The sequence below is a fragment of the Triturus cristatus genome, chromosome 10 (genome assembly GCF_964204655.1).
Source record: "Triturus cristatus chromosome 10, aTriCri1.1, whole genome shotgun sequence".
Lineage (NCBI taxonomy): Eukaryota > Metazoa > Chordata > Amphibia > Caudata > Salamandridae > Triturus > Triturus cristatus.
The window spans coordinates 279,829,304-279,845,464 of NC_140593.1; the positions used below are offsets into that span (position 1 = coordinate 279,829,304).

General features: G+C 46.0%; 1 protein-coding gene across 1 annotated transcript in view; it reads left to right on the forward strand.

Annotated features, from left to right (window-relative positions):
* LOC146789325 (ATP-dependent translocase ABCB1-like) overlaps positions 1-16,161 on the forward strand; it is a 1,722,143-nt gene that overhangs the window by 312,026 nt on the left and 1,393,956 nt on the right. Inside the window, exon 8 of the mRNA XM_085631119.1 lies at positions 4,006-4,177. Coding sequence (XP_085487245.1) covers positions 4,006-4,177 — 172 coding nt within the window. The remainder of the gene's footprint in view (positions 1-4,005; positions 4,178-16,161) is intronic.

The window sequence follows — 16,161 nt, forward strand, 5'->3', positions numbered from 1 at the left end:
AATGCTGAGGTTAGGGTTTATTGAACCCTCTGAAAGTCCCTGGGCCAGCCCAGTGGTGTTAGTCCCCAAACCTCATCCCCAGGGTGGAAAAAGAGAGATGAAGTACTCTGTGGCTTATTGAAGACTCACTGCTGTCCCTGAGACAGATGCTCACCTCATAACCAAGTCTTTGCTGGATTGGAGAGCTTTAGTGTAGCATATCACGATGACATTGCTGTCTTTCGCTTCTCCTGATCCACTTGGGGATGGTTTTACAGGCCCTGCAAACTACAGGCCTGACTATCAAGGCACCCAAATACCAGCTAGGGCACAGCACTGTTAATTACTTAGGCCACCTTGTGGGTGGAGGCCAGGTACTACCCTTGCAACCCAAGATCAAGACCATTCTGGACTGGGAGGCTCCCACAAACCAGACACAAGTCAGGGAATTCCATGGCTTAACTGAGTATTACAGGAGGTTTGAGAAGGGATATGGGTCCATGCTGACCCCCCCCCATACAGAACATACCTTCAAGAAGATGCCCAGGAAAGTGAACTGGACAGTTGGCTGTCAAAAGCTTTTTGACCCTGAAAGAGGCAATATGCTCAGCACCTATTCTCAAGGCTCCAGACTACTTCAAGCAACTCATTGTGCAGACTGATGCCTCTGAGCTAGGGTTTGGAGCGGTCCTATCCCATACCAATGATGATGGCCAGGACCAACCTGTTGCTTTTATTAGCAGAAGGCTACTTCAGAGGGAGCAGCGTTGGGATGCCATTGAGAGGCAGGCATTTTCTGTCGATTGGTCACTGAAGAAGGTGAGACCCTACCTGTTTGGGACTCTATTCCTAATCCAAACTGACCGCAGACCTCTCAGATGGCTAATGTAATTGAAAGGGGAAAACCCCAAACTCTTGAGGTGGTCCAGCTCCCTATAGGTAATGGACTTTACAGTGGAACACAGACCTGGGACTGCCCATGCCAATGCAGATGGACTTTCCAGGTTATTCCACTTAGATGATGAAGACTTTCTTGGGGAAGGTTAGTCTCATCCCCTTTTGTTTGGGGGGTTTGTTGGAGAGTATGCCTTTTTGCATGGTTACCCCCTATCATTTGTCAGATACCTGATACTATTTGACTAAATGTGTGTTGGGATCCTGCTAACAAGGTCCCAGCACCTCTGATCCTTACTAAAACTGTACCATTGTACCCACAATTGGCATATCTCTGGCCACAGGTAAGCTTCTTGTAAAAGTTACAATAGGTACCAAGGACACTGTGACCAGGGAAGGCCTGCAGCACCTATTGAGCCTCCCTTAAAAGCCCTACACCTTAACACCCTCACACTGCCATTGCAGGCTGCGTGTTTTGGTGCAGAGAAAAGTGAAGTGTCAACATGGCACACATCCCTGTGTGCCATGCCTGCTACCCTCTGACAGTGGCGTAGGTAAGTCACCCCTCTAGCAGGGTGCACTAGCCCACAGGTGAGGGTACAGTCGCATGAGCACTGTACCCCTACAATGTCTCATGCCCCCTCCCACCTAAGGGTGGCTTTATAGGGGGTGTACTCACCCCAAGGAAGGAACCTATGGGTCCCATCCTGCACACCCCTGTAACACCCCTAAATTAAGTATTTAGTGGTGACTGTGAACCTTGCCTCCTCAGATTGAAGAAGAAGAAAGAAGAAGGACCAAGGAGCCGTGTTGTACAAGAAAGAAGAGGACACCAACTGCTTTGGCGCCAGCCCTACCGGCCTGTCCCAACTTCGACCTGCATCCAGCAAAAACCCCGTAGTGTCCAGCAGCCAGCAGCCATCCAGAACCCGGAGGATCTGCCCTGACTTTCCTAAACAGACTCTGTCTCCCGTGAGCACCAGATTGGCTCAACTAAAGACTCCTACACAGACCCAGGATCCAGCTGGCTCCATGCTTCTGCACCACTCTGCATCCAATGCCAAAGGCCCAAGTTTGAGTGGCCCGACACCACAGGAAGGTCTCCCCAGCAATCCTGACCTAGGATATGGTGATTCACGACCTGCCTTGACCTTCTACCCGATGCCTGCAGCCTCAACCTGAGGGGTCTCCCCCCGACCGCATCTGGAGCCGGAAGTCACACCCAACGTCCAAGGACACCCATTCACCTGATGCCCCACGGCCTTGGGTGACCCAACCAGCAGTGTCCCGGCATCTCTCAACCCTCCAACATACCTCTCTTGCCAGTGGCCGCCCTCAGGAATTCTTACTTCTTCCGAACTAGAGACCTCCATTGAAACCAAGACGTCTTCTAGGCACTGTGCATCCACCCTCCTCCATGCCGCTAGTGGTGCAGCTCTTGTGCTGATTGTTGGCCCCTGCAGTGCTGATCCCAACCCTAGGAGCTTAAGCCTCAAGACCAAGTGGCCCACCCGTGAACAGCCCCCAACCGAGGTGCCCCCTAACCCCAGTGGCTAATATTAGCACACTGCATTTTGCACCCAGTGCCCCTGGTGGTGCAACTCAAGTGCCTCTTTGATTCTGAGGAACCTTAGTTCTAACCCCTAACCGCTATTCTTGTAGGTATAGCATTCTTTTCTCCTATAGGAACCCATGTTAGTATTTTTCTCTTTAAATGTTCTAAGTGTTGAAATTACTTTTGTATTAACTTTGATTTAAACCCAAAACTGTCATACTTACCTGTGATTTGTAAGATCCACAGTGTGATATCTAGACATATCACCCCAAGTAGACGTAGTAACTGAAAAGTAACACAAAAGTAATCCAAAGTAAGTGATCATAAATTCCCCACACCAGAATGGCGACATTGGATACTCTATACATATATGAAGCAGGAATATGAAAATAGTCCAACCGGGAGAGAGACCCAAGGGTTATGGAGAAATAAGTGTAGCTGGGCTCAGAGGGATGATGAGCCCTCCAAATCTCAGTGGGCAATGGAATAGCTACGGCAGAAACTGCCTAATTCTCGAAATCCCTAATGGCTGCAAAGGTTAAACATCTACACAGATCTTCTTTTCTATAAGTCTGAAACCATAGTCTACTTAGATATGCACGTAAGTGTCTTTACTAAAAGCATGTTAAAGCAAATATAAGGAACTTTCTGTAAGAGATGGTGAATCCTTTCATTAGCTGGGCATACAGGTAGTAAGCTCCTGTCATCCTCAAACCTGGAAAGATTAACCTTTTCTTCAGTGATACCTGTTGCAGAATATCACCTCAGTTTCTGACAGATGATATGGCGAATTGGGGATTGGTGGAAAGAACAATCACACAGCGCACTGCTATTGTACATTTCAGTTAAGATTTCAACTGCATGTGAGTGCTATTGCAATGATCTGGTATCAGCTTTATAAAACTTTGAACATTAAACTTCATGTAAATAGTTTCAACCTGCAAGAATGCTCTTCAAAGTGGAAAGAAAAATGAGCAGAATTTGATTCTTGTCACTATGGTTTAAGAAAGATTAGGGATTTGTCACATGTTGTCAGGGACTGTGTATGATTGATGGAATTAAGACAGAAAGAAATGTCTAATAATGTAATATTTCCTGGTTGTCCATATGTTTGACTATGGTTCTCCAATTTAGTGAACATTTGTAAAAGTATCAGGGGACATTGTTATCAGCATTTTAAAATGTAATTGTTCAAATCCTATTAAATGTATTACTCCAACTACTACTTCTCTCATTCTCCACACTCATTTATACTTGTATGAAAAAACACGCAGACTACTAATTACCCAGTGGTGCCAACAAAGCTATTAAATACTTGAAAATAGAGCATATTAACCTACTTTGGCACATTCATTTGAATGTTGAAAACGGGACAACCATTTTGTTTACTCAGAATGTGGTCAATAGCTTGTTATGCAGAACATCAGTTGAATCTTAGGTAACACATATTGTTTAACGTGTAAGTGCTTATTCATGTTTAAAATACATGTGTTGCAAATAAATGTGTTTATTTGCACTCCTCACTTTTTACCTGTTTCTCTCTCTCCTTTTGTCTCACTGGTCGTTTTTTTATATAGGGACATCACCACCATTCGCAATGGCCTTGGAGATAAAGTTAGCGTGTTTGCACAACAGCTTTGCACTTTTGTGCTAGGGATAGTGCTTGGATTTGTGTATGGCTGGAAATTGACATTGGTGATTTTATCAATCATCCCACTCCTGGCTGTATCAGCAGCAGTTTGGTTAAAGGTAAGTTTAAATAGATCCGTTTTGCAAAGAGGAATTTACAAGTTTTTAAAGTCTTAATTTTTTAACCAATGTTGATTTGAAGGAAGACTTGATGCCTGACTTACTGAACAATAGTGTAAAATCTGCAGCTAAATCACTGGCATAAAATGTTAGCAAGATATCATATAATGTGTTCGCCAAAAATGTTATTTTTGGAGAATTCGAGTGGGAGGGATCCATTCCTTTATTTTAGTCATTGTAGTTCAAGCTGTTGAAGTGAATGATGTATTGATTTAATGTTCTCAGTTAGGGACTTATTTAGAGCTTCACAGGTAGTCACCTAGGCCCACATACATCAAAGCAAAAACCGGTCGCAAACGGGCAGATTCTCAGAATCTGCCCCTTTGCTACCGGTAGTTTTGCATTTGGGATGCATCATCCCAAATGCAAAAATCGCAATTTAAGTAATCTCTAAATTGAGATTACTTAAATTGCCATCGCATTTAAGGAATCGCAAATTGATATTCCTTAAATGCAATGCACTAAAGTAAAGAGACTAGCGATTTCGCTAATAGGGGGAGCAAATTACCATGAAGTTGAACTTCATGGTAATTTGCAAAAATTTAGAAAAATGCTCTAGAGTGCATTTTTCAAAGTTCCATTTTTTCAGGGGTGCAACAGGGTGTCCTTTTGACACCCTGGCACCCTTGAAATTGCATTCTCAATTTGCAATTCTCTAATTTGAGAATCGCAAATTGAGAATGTCTTCCCATTCATTCCTACGGGCCTCTAGGCCATAGAGATGATGGGGAGGTATTCCTTAATTGCGACTCGCAATTTGTGACTCGCAATTAAGAAATGTTTAGAAATCGCTATTTTTTAAGCGATTTCTACATGCATAGCCTTTTGCTATTCCTTATTAGCGAATCCTTATTTTTCGCTAATCAGGAATCGCAAATGGCATTGTTGATGCATGTGCCAGCTAGTCAATCGGGCATTTGAGGTCCTGCCTCTGCTGGTCTGGTGTCTATCTACCCAGCATATATATATATATCTAAATATATATATTCACTGAAAAAAAACATAGGCTCCAGGGACCGTATAGTTAGTAACAAGCATTTAAAAAACCTTTGACATTCAATGAAAAAACCACAGGTTTCAGGAATGTTATAGTTGGAAATTAGCATTTAAAAAACCTTAGACATTCACTGAAAAAAAGAGGTTTCAGGGACGTTGTAGTTAGAAATTAGCATTAAAAAAACCTTGGAAATTCACTGGAAAAAACACAGGTTTCAGGGACGTTATAGTTAGTTGGGCATTTCACTTGTACAAAACCAGAGAAATTCAGCCGTTTCAGTTAATTGAGCTTATAACTCGCGCCCCCGCAATGCACTGCTGATGACGTCACATATTACATCACTCATGACATGGTTAGTGACATCACTCATGACATCCCTGATGACATCTCAAATGACATCACTGATGACATCCCTGATGGCATCATCCTGTGACTGTGTGTTTCTGTAAAGTTTAAATATGTTTTATATATATCTATGCCACGGTGTATTGAAGAATAAGCGGATGTATCTGTGTCTGAATGGAGGATTTAGTAGGTGTGTGACTGACTGTATATGTGAGTGATTAAATGTGTCTTACTGAATGCATGGGTTAGTGATAAAACTGTGTGAATATCTGTATCAGTTTGTCAGTGGGTGTGTAAGTGGCTGCATGGGTTGGTGAGTAGCTACATGATTGTCTTTATGGGTTATTGATTGTTTGTCTGAGTATCTGTATGGGTGCCTGAGTGTCTGTGTGGGTGGGTAGGGGTATAACTCTGTACATAGATGTGTGAGTGGGTGATTCACTGGGTGTATGGGTTCAAGAGTGCATCTGTGAAGGGCTATATGAGTGGGTGAGTATGTGTATGGGTGTGTTGGTGAGTGAATGGATGTCTCAGTGGTGCATGTGTGAGTAACTACATATGTGAAAGGCAGTATATGTGAGTGTTAGAGTATATAAATGACTGTATGTGAGAGTGATTGATTGTGAGAATAGCTGTATGGATGAGTCTGTGCTTGTATCATTGATTGTATAAGAGAATAAGTATGTGTTAATATCTGTATGAATAAGTGAGGTGGTGTGTGTATAACTGTATAGCTGAATAAATGGGAGTGTGATTGATTCTATGAATTACTGACTAGGTGTGTGAGTAACTCTACGGATGAGTAGTGGTGTGTGACTGTCTGTATAGGTGTATGAGTGCATATGATAGTGCTGTATTCATGAGTGACTGCATGTATGAGTGACTGTATGGGTGAATGAGTGGATATGTGTGTAGACCTAGGAATCAGTGAGTGGGTATGTAGTAAATGGTATTGGTATGTCTATGGTTTCAAAAATGGTAGTCTGTATTTTAGAGTGAGTATATCAAAGGTTACATTGGATTGTGAGGAGGTGCATCAGATTATCACGTGGATGATGTCATCAGTGATGTCATTTGAGATGTCATGAGTGATGTCACTGACCATGTCCTGAGTGATGTAATATGTGACGTCATCATCAGTGCATTACGGGGGTGTGAGTTAAAGTCAGCTCAACTAACTATAGCAGCTGAATTTCTCTGGTTTTGTACAAGTAAAATGTCCAACTAACTATAACGTCCCTGGAACCTGTGGGTTTTTTCAAAGAATTTGTACGTTTTTTTAAATGCTAATTTCTAACTATAACGTCCCTGAAACCTGTGGTTTTTTCACTGAATTTCAAAGGTTTTTTAAATGCAATAACGTCCCTGAAAACCTATGGTTTTTTCAGTAAATTTCAAAGGTTTTTTAAATGCTAATATCTAAGTATGAGGTCCCAAAAATACTTTTTCTTAATTCTTACATTTTTATAATGTGATGTTTTATCCTTTCTAAAACGTAAACTTAATAGCTTTTTTTAAAGTGGATTCGCCTACCAATCGTGTACCAATTACGGTGGCTGCGCAAATCCAAGAATTGTGCAGCCATATTGGTTAAGTTGTGTACAATGCGCGTTTGGTAAGTGACAAGTGCGTGAATCTCAGCCCCGCGTAACTTCACATTCGTATTTCCAGGGGTCGCGCCAGGTGCGCAAATCCACCATAGATTTTTTTGTTTCAAAAGTATATGTATATGACTTTATTATATATATTATACCAAGAGATTATTTAACTAATTGTAAATATCATATATTTTTAACTAGAATAAAAAAATATTATTGTTAAATATATTTTTGGTTTAGAAGCTTTTGATTTTAGAACTTTAAGAACCCCAATAATTTTTTTCATTCTTTCAAGAGCATCTCAGAAGACACACCTGTTGTCTTTTGCTTCTCTCCTTTCTATCTTTTTGGTGTTTTCTTTGTTCCATCAAAAAATGGCAGCTGGAAATCCACCACAGCAGCTTCCACCTGAAGAGGATTTTTAAGAAAACTGTGGTGGATTTTCTTTTGACGATCTGCACATCATTGTGTCTCCAAGGTAATGCTATAACGGTAAACTAAGTCTTGGGTGCAATCTGAAGAGGATGAACACTTGGAGGAATCCGTCATAGTTTGGTATGAGAGCACCGTGTGGGCATTTTTCTCCATACCACCTGGGGAGAAAAAGGTGAATGCCCTTAAGGTGACATGCACCGTTTGTGATAAGGTCCTCACACGAGGTTCAGAAGAAAATATTTTTGTGGGACATCATCTATGCTGAAGCATTTACAGAAAATGCACCTTCGGCGTCTCGCCAGAGAACTAATGCGTCATGAACAACAAAAACAGTCAACTGACAACAACACTGCTGGACCCAGCACCTCATCTCCTGGCACAACAACTGCTCCAACCAACATCTTCCCTGACTTAGCTTGAGTTAGCAGCCTTTTTTAAAATGTAAAAAGTCCTTATGTGTTGGTGAGCAATCAGTGAATGCTATCCTGGTTGCCATTAAGAACCACAAGTGTTAATTCTTTTGTTTGTTTATGCAATGACTTCTAATTGCATTATTTTTTCAATTTTTTTCTTGTCGTTTCTGTTTATTTTTTCATTTTTCAACAAAAAAACACCCCAAAAATTCTAAATTTATAAAACAAAAAAACGAAGAAAAATTGTTCTTTTCAGAACCGCCTATTTGGGTAAAAATAGACAAATTTGTAAGTGTTGTATGAATTGAGCAAAGTTGAATATATGGAAAAGTGTATGGGTAGTGCATGTGTGATTAGAGAAGTGCATGTGTACAACCTGAGTGATTGCATGAATATATGTGTAATGCTTTGGTGATTGAAAGAGTGCATGAGTAATGTGTAGGTGCATCAAGGAGTGTCTCAGTAGTGCTTGTGTGATTGCATAAGTGCATAGATAGTGCCTGGATAATTTTATAAGTGCATGGTACTGCCTGAGTGATGAAAGGAGTGCATGTGTTATCCCTGGGTGATTGCATAAGTGCAGGGGTAATGTCTGTGTGATTAGAGGAGTGCATGGGAACTGCCTGAGTGATTGAAGGAGTGCATGGGCAATGTCAGGGTAATTGCATAAGTGCAGTGGTAAAGTCTGGGTGATTGGAGGAGTGCACAGGCACTTCCTGAATGATTGAAGGAGTGCATGGGTAATGCCTGGCTGGTTGCTTGAATGCAGGGTTAATGCCTGGGTGATTGGAGGAGTGCATGGGTACTGCCTGAGTGATTGAAGGACTACATGGGTAATGTCTGGGTGATTCCAGGAGTACATGGGTACTGTCTTACTGATTGAAGGAGTGCATAGGTGATGCCTGGGTGATTTGCAGAGTGCATAGGTTCTGCCTGGGTGTTTGCATAAGTGCATGGGTAGTGCCTGGGGGATTCTATGAGTGAAGGAGTAATGTCTGGGTGATTGGAGGTGTGCATGGGCACTGCCCGAATGATTGAAGGAGTGCATGGGTAATGCCTGGGTAATTGCATGAATGCAGGTATAATGCCTGGGTGATTGGAGGAGGGCATGGGTATTGCCTTAGTGAGTGAAAGACTATATGGGTATTGCCTGGGTAATTGCATCAGTGCAGAGGTAATGTCTGGGTGATTGGAGGAGTGCATGGGTACTACCTGAATGATTCAAGGAGTGCATGGGTAATGCCTGAGAGATTGAAGAAATGCAACGGTAGTGCCTGGGTGATTGCATGAGTGTATAGGTAATGTCTGGGAGATTGGAGGAGTGTGTGAGTACTGCCTGGGTGATTGAAAGAGTGCTTGGGTAATGCCTGGGTGATTGCATGAGTGCAGGGGTAATGGCTGGGTGATTGGAGGTGTGCATGGGCACTGCCCAAATGATTGAAGGAGTGCATGGGTAATGCCTGGGTGATTGCATGAATGCTGGGGTAATGGCTGGGTGATTGGAGGTGTGCATGGGCACTGCCCAAATGATTGAAGGAGTGCATGGGTAATGCCTGGGTGATTGCATGAATGCTGGGGTAATGCCTGGGTGATTGGAGGTGTGCATGGGCACTGCCCAAATGATTGAAGGAGTGCATAGGTAATGCCTGGGTGATTGCATAAGTGCATGGGTAGTGCCTGGGTGATTCGAAGAGTACATGGGTACTGACTAGGTGATTGCATGAGTTCATGGGTAGTGCCTGGGTGATTTCATGAGTGCAGGAGTAATGTTGGGTGATTCGAGGAGTACATGGGTACTGCCTGAGTGATTGAAAGAGTGCATGGGTAATGCCTGGGTGATTGGAGGAGCACATAGGTACTTTCTGAGTCATTGAAGGAATGCATAGGTAATGAATGGGTGAGTGCATGAGTGCAGGGGTAATGTCTGGGTGATTGGAGGAGTGCATGGGTACTGCCTGAGTGATTGAAGGAGTGGATGGGTAATGTCTGGGTGATTGCATAAGTGCAGGGGTAATGTTTGGGTGATTAGAGGAGTGCATGGAAACTCCTTGAATGATTGAAGGAGTGCATGGGTAATGCCTGGGTGATTGCATGAATGCAGGGGTGATGCCTGGGTGATTGGAGGAGGGCATGGGTATTGCCTGAGTGATTGAGGGACTATATGGGAATTACCTGTGTGATTGCATGAGTGCGGAGGTAATGTCTGGGTGATTGGAGGAGTGCATGGGTACTGCCTGGGTGATTGAAAGAGTGCATGTGTAACGCCTGGGTAATTGCTTGAGTGCAGGGGTTATATGACTGGGTGATTCGAGATGTGCATGGGCACTGCCTGAATGATTGAAGGAGTGCATGGGTAATGCCTGGGTGATTGCATGAATGCAGGGGTAATGCCTGGGTGATTGGAGAAGGGCATGGGTACTGCCTGAGTGATTGAAGGACTACATGGATATTGCCTGGGTGATTGCATGAGTGCAGAGGTAATGTCTTGGTGATTGGAGGAGTGCATGGGTACTGTCTAACTGATTGAAGGAGTGCATAGGTAATGCCTGGGTGATTGCATAAGTGCATGGGTAGTCCCTGGGTGATTCGAAGAGGACATGGGTAATGCCTAGGGGATTGCATGAGTACATGGGTAGTGCCTGGGTGATTTCATGAGTGCAGGAGTAATGTCAGGTGATTGGATGAGTGCATGGGTACTGCCCGAGTGATTGAAAGAGTGCATGGGTAATCCCTGGGTGATTGCATGAGTGCAGGGGTAATGTCTGGGTGATTGAAGGAGTGCATGGGTACTGCCTAGGGTGATTTAAGGAGTGCATGGGTAATGCCTGGGTGATTGCATGAGTGCAAGAGTAATGTCTGGGTGATTGGAGGAGCACATAGGTACTGTCTGAGTCACTGAAGGAATGCATAGGTAATGGCTGGGTGATTGCACGAGTGCAGGGGTAATGTCTGGGTGATTAGAGGAGTGCATGGGTACTGCCTCAGTGATTGAAGGGGTGCATGGGTAATGCCTTGGTGATTACATGAGTGCAAGAGTAATGTCCAGGTGAATGGAGGAGTGCATGGGTACTGCCTGAGTGATTGAAGGAGTGCATCAATAATACCTGGGTAATTTTGTAAGTGCATGGGTAATGTCTGGGTGATTTGAGAAATGCATTGGTACTATCTGAGTGATTAAAGGAGTGCATGGGTAATGCCTGGGTCATTCCATGAGTATAGGAGTAATGTCTGGGTGATTGGAGGAGTGCATGGGTACTGCCTGAATGATTCAAGGAGTGCATGGGTAATGTCTGAGAGATTGAAGAAATGCATGGGTAGTGCCTGGGTGATTGCATGAGTGTATAGGTAATGTCTGGGTGATTGGAGGAGTGCATGGGTACTGCCTAACTGATTGAAGGAGTGCTTATGTAATGCCTGGGTAATTGCATACGTGCATGGGTAGTGCATTTGTGATATGAAGAGTGAATAGGTACTGCCTGGTTGATTTCATGAGTGCATGGGTACTGCCTGAGTGATTGAAGGACTACATGGGTAATGTCTGGGTGATTCCAGGAGTACATGGGTACTGTCTGAGTGATTGAAGGAGTGCGTAGGTGATGCCTGGGTGATTGCATAAGTGCCTGGGTAGTGCCTGGGTGATTTGCAGAGTGAATGGGTACTGCCTGAGTGATTGAAGGACTACATGGGTATTGCCTGGGTAATTGCATGAGTGCCGAGGTAATGTCTGGGCGATTGGAGGAGTGCATGGGTACTGTCTAACTGATTGAAGGAGTGCATAGGTAATGCCTGGGTGATTGCATAAGTGCATGGGTAGTGCCTGGGTGATTCGAAGAGGACATGGGTAATGCCTAGGGGATTGCATGAGTACATGGGTAGTGCCTGGGTGATTTCATGAGTGCAGGAGTAATGTCAGGTGATTGGATGAGTGCATGGGTACTGCCCGAGTGATTGAAAGAGTGCATGCGTAATGTCTGGGTGATTGGAGGAGCACATAGGTACTGTCTGAGTCACTGAAGGAATGCATAGGTAATGGCTGGGTGATTGCATGAGTGCAGGGGTAATGTCTGGGTGATTGGAGGAGTGCATGGGGACTGCCTGAGTGATTGAAGGAGTGGATGGGTAATGTCTGGGTGATTGCATGAGTGCAGGAGTAATGTCTGGGTGATTAGAGGAGTTCATGGGTACTGCCTCAGTGATTGAAGGGGTGCATGGGTAATGCCTTGGTGATTGCATGAGTGCAAGAGTAATGTCCAGGTGATTGGAGGAGTGCATGTGTTGGACCCGGCCTCGTAGAGTGGCCCTCCGTGCCCCCGCACCACCGAAACCTGGTACCTGCAGCCCAAGCACACGGCCCAGCTGACCCTCCCCACCAGGACACACGCACCGACCCGGACATCCCCGTCCATGGCCTCTCTCCTTTCGGCCACCCCGGGCCCGCGTGCCCACTTCATGCACCAAGATGGCCGCCCGGCCCCAGCGCGACCCGGGCCTAGAGGCGCCACTCCGGCTGGAGGACATCCCGCTTCCAGGGGATGAGAGAGGGAGGAGCAGTATCTATCGCACCTCTGAACCCCCCAGGAAGATGGGTTTCGATCGGCCCTCCGGCCTCCCTGAGGGCTGGCTCCGTGCCTGCTGGGTGTCTGGGACTCCTCCCGACCCGGCCCTGAAAGGATCAAAAGACAATAGCAGGAAATCCCGACAAGCGACCCCCAGGTGACAAGACCCCTGCCTGCACAGACTCCGGACATCAAAGAGGGGTCGACCTATAACAAGGGGTGCTCTGGGTCTGTCCGGCAGATTCGACGCTGGAACAACGAGAGCCTGCCGACGTGGTCGCGGCTCCTGGAACTTGGACCCTCCTGAGCCCTGCTGAGTGACTCGCGGCTCCCTGAAGATCGTAAGACCTCCGAACTTGTACCTGAGCCCTGCTGAGTGACTCGCGGCTCCCTGAAGATCGTAAGACCTCCGAACTTGTACCTGAGCCCTGCTGAGTGACTCGCGGCTCCCTGAAGATCGTAAGACCTCCGAACTTGTACCTGAGCCCTGCTGAGTGACTCGCGGCTCCCTGAAGATCGTAAGACCTCCGAACTTGTACCTGAGCCCTGCTGAGTGACTCGCGGCTCCCTGAAGATCGTAAGACCTCCGAACTTGTACCTGAGCCCTGCTGAGTGACTCGCGGCTCCCTGAAGATCGTAAGACCTCCGAACCTGTACCTGAGCCCGCTGAGTGACTCGCGGCTCCAACAGACTCTCACGGTCCCGCCGGACCCCGACTACAACATCGTATCCCCCAGCTCGAGGATTGTGAGCTGTGCGCCGGATACATCCCTGCTTTGAACCTTTACCAGAGACTGTCCCGCTACCCCCTACCCCTTCCGAGACTCTTGAGCCCGCGCTCACCTTGTACATATTTGCAGTGATAACCTACTTGATAAAGATTGTTTTCTCAGAATACCCGGTGTGGTCACTCTGTGTCGTGTGGTGCCAGAAGTACGATCCTAGATACGAGATTCCTCCCCCTGGGGAGTCTCCCGCCAGTGCCCGGCTACGATACTTTGAGGGTGGGTCTCAGGGTAGTCAGGACCCCTTCCAGGCTCCTCTGAGGTCGCCGTCTAACAGCATGGGTACTGCCTGAATGATTGAGGGAGTGCATCAATAATACCTGGGTAATTTTGTAAGTGTATGGGTAATGTCTGGGTGATTTGAGAAATGCATTGGTACTATCTGAGTGATTAAAGGAGTGCATGGGTAATGCCTGTGTCATTCCATGAGTATAGGAGTAATGTCTGGGTGATTGGAGGAGTGCATGGGTACTGCCTGAATGATTCAAGGAGTGCATGGGTAATGTCTGAGAGATTGAAGAAATGCATGGGTAGTGCCTGGGTGATTGCATGAGTGTATAGGTAATGTCTGGGTGATTGGAGGAGTACATGGGTACTGCCTAACTGATTGAAGGAGTGCGTATGTAATGCCTGGGTAATTGCATAAGTGCATGGGTGACTCCTGCACACAAGGCTGACTCCTGCACATGAGGGCTGTGATTAATCCCTGACGCTCTACTCACCAGAACAGCAGCGAAACGAGCGCTGTCTCCCTCCCGCCGCCGCCATTCAATACGCGGCCGCAGTGTGGTGGGAGACTACCTCTCCCGAGAGCCTTAGCGCCGAACCGGAACCTGTCAACTGTGTTCTCGCGCCAGGAGGCGCTTAAATCCAGGACCTACCACCGCCACGCGGGGACCGCGCGCGGGCGGGCGCCGGGCTAAGCCCGGGCAAAGGGCGGGCCCTCTGAGGCCCTCAGAGGCACGAGGAGACCGGACCGGGGGAACCCCTTCTTCCTGCCAGTAATCGTGAGTTCTGATTCAGTTGATTGTATTATACATCATGGCCGAGACTTTGTCCACAAACACGCCCATAATTACTGGTGGTATAAACCAAGGTACACTGGACGATTATTTTTTTAAGGCTGCTACGGCCATTGGGAAGGAGACTATGTTAGCTGAACGGAGGGCTGAGCGACGTCGGTCCATAGAATATATAAAAAATAGGATGCCTATGGATAACCAACTTCCTACTACCCCGCTTGTGCTAAGTCCTCCCACTCTTACTCAGGAGGCATTAGCCATTGACAATGTTCCTATGTTGCTCCGAGACACTGAATCTCCACCTGATAAACTTAATTGTCCGTATGTTTCTACTGATTTACTTCCCTTTAGCACTTCTACTAAGGGAACTGATACGATCATTGTCTCTTCTCAATCCGGGGTTAAAGTCACTAAAAAGAAGGTGGGGAGGGTTGCGGTGCCTAAGGCTCCAAGGCCCCCTCGTACTCTAGAATCTGTATCCTTGCCAAAGGTAACACCTATTTTATCCACAGCACACACCATGGCCACAAGTACCTCTACCTTATCGGTACCTTCCTTTTCTGACCCGATCTGTCCCCCGCATTGTCTTACTAACGAAGGTTCGATGGTAGCCCCTCTTGAGGGCATCGAACAACTGATAAGGTCACTTGTTTTACCTTTAATTAAAAGATTAAAAAATATTGAGCAACGCTTAGGGGATTTAGAATTGGCTATCACTAAACACGCGGGGGTATTTAAAGACAACGTACAGCCAGTCCTGCCCCCCCCGTGGTACCAGTGTCACCTTCTATCTACACCAGGAAAAACGATTTGGTTGGTCTTGATAGCCAGTCTATGGCCACATCTTCCAATGTAGCTCAATACCACCAAGTACAAAATGATGCGGGTGAAACAATAAAGGAAATACCAGACCTTACCCCAGGAATGATTCCAAATGTGAGGGGTGGTATTCATCCTCTAGTTAGGGCAAGAGATCGACTAAGGCATCAAGTTGACTTACCCCCAGAAGCAGTCCCATATGTGGTAGTGCTCACGAGAGTCCCGGTTCTGGAAAAGGGCAAAAAGGAAGGCTTCCATGAGCTTAAAAATAAAACCATGCACTGGCTCATGCTAAATAGGCCCCTTCCCCTTAATGTCAACGGGGAGATATTACATGTCCGGAGACTCCCTTGGTTGGGTTGCAGAACTAAGGATATTGAGGGGGACATAATTATCATTAATTTTAGAGACCCCAGAGCAGTTATCCACATCCTTGATTATCCTCTGGGTAATACTCGTGGGCCCATTATACCTCGCGAATTGTCATACTTTTATCCAAGACCCCCAGTCTCTCACAACGCACATCCCAGGGCCCTCGCCCGAATGCCGACATACCCCCTTGCCTTTTCTGTACCCTTTGTTAACCATCATTATACTTATGCACCCATTCCCGCAGTCCACGAAAACGTACCAGATTGGGTCACAGTGCCGCTCGGGAGCCATCGACATGGCCCTAGGAGGGTCAACTACAGATCACCATTTACCCCCCTGGAAGTCGTAAACAGATTCGATGCCCTATCAGGCGTTGATGATTGCGATTGACAGAGGAGCCTCTCCAATAATGGGTCTAGTATTCTGGAGCAACAAGTTGTGGATATTGATCTGACTCCCCCACTGCAGATTTCTTCCCCGCAACAATCTACTCCCTCTGGGCTAGCTCTACTTCCACCTGACCCCTATGTATTGCTCCATGAACATGTTTCTGTGTTAGCAGAGGGACTAGCTACAAATCCA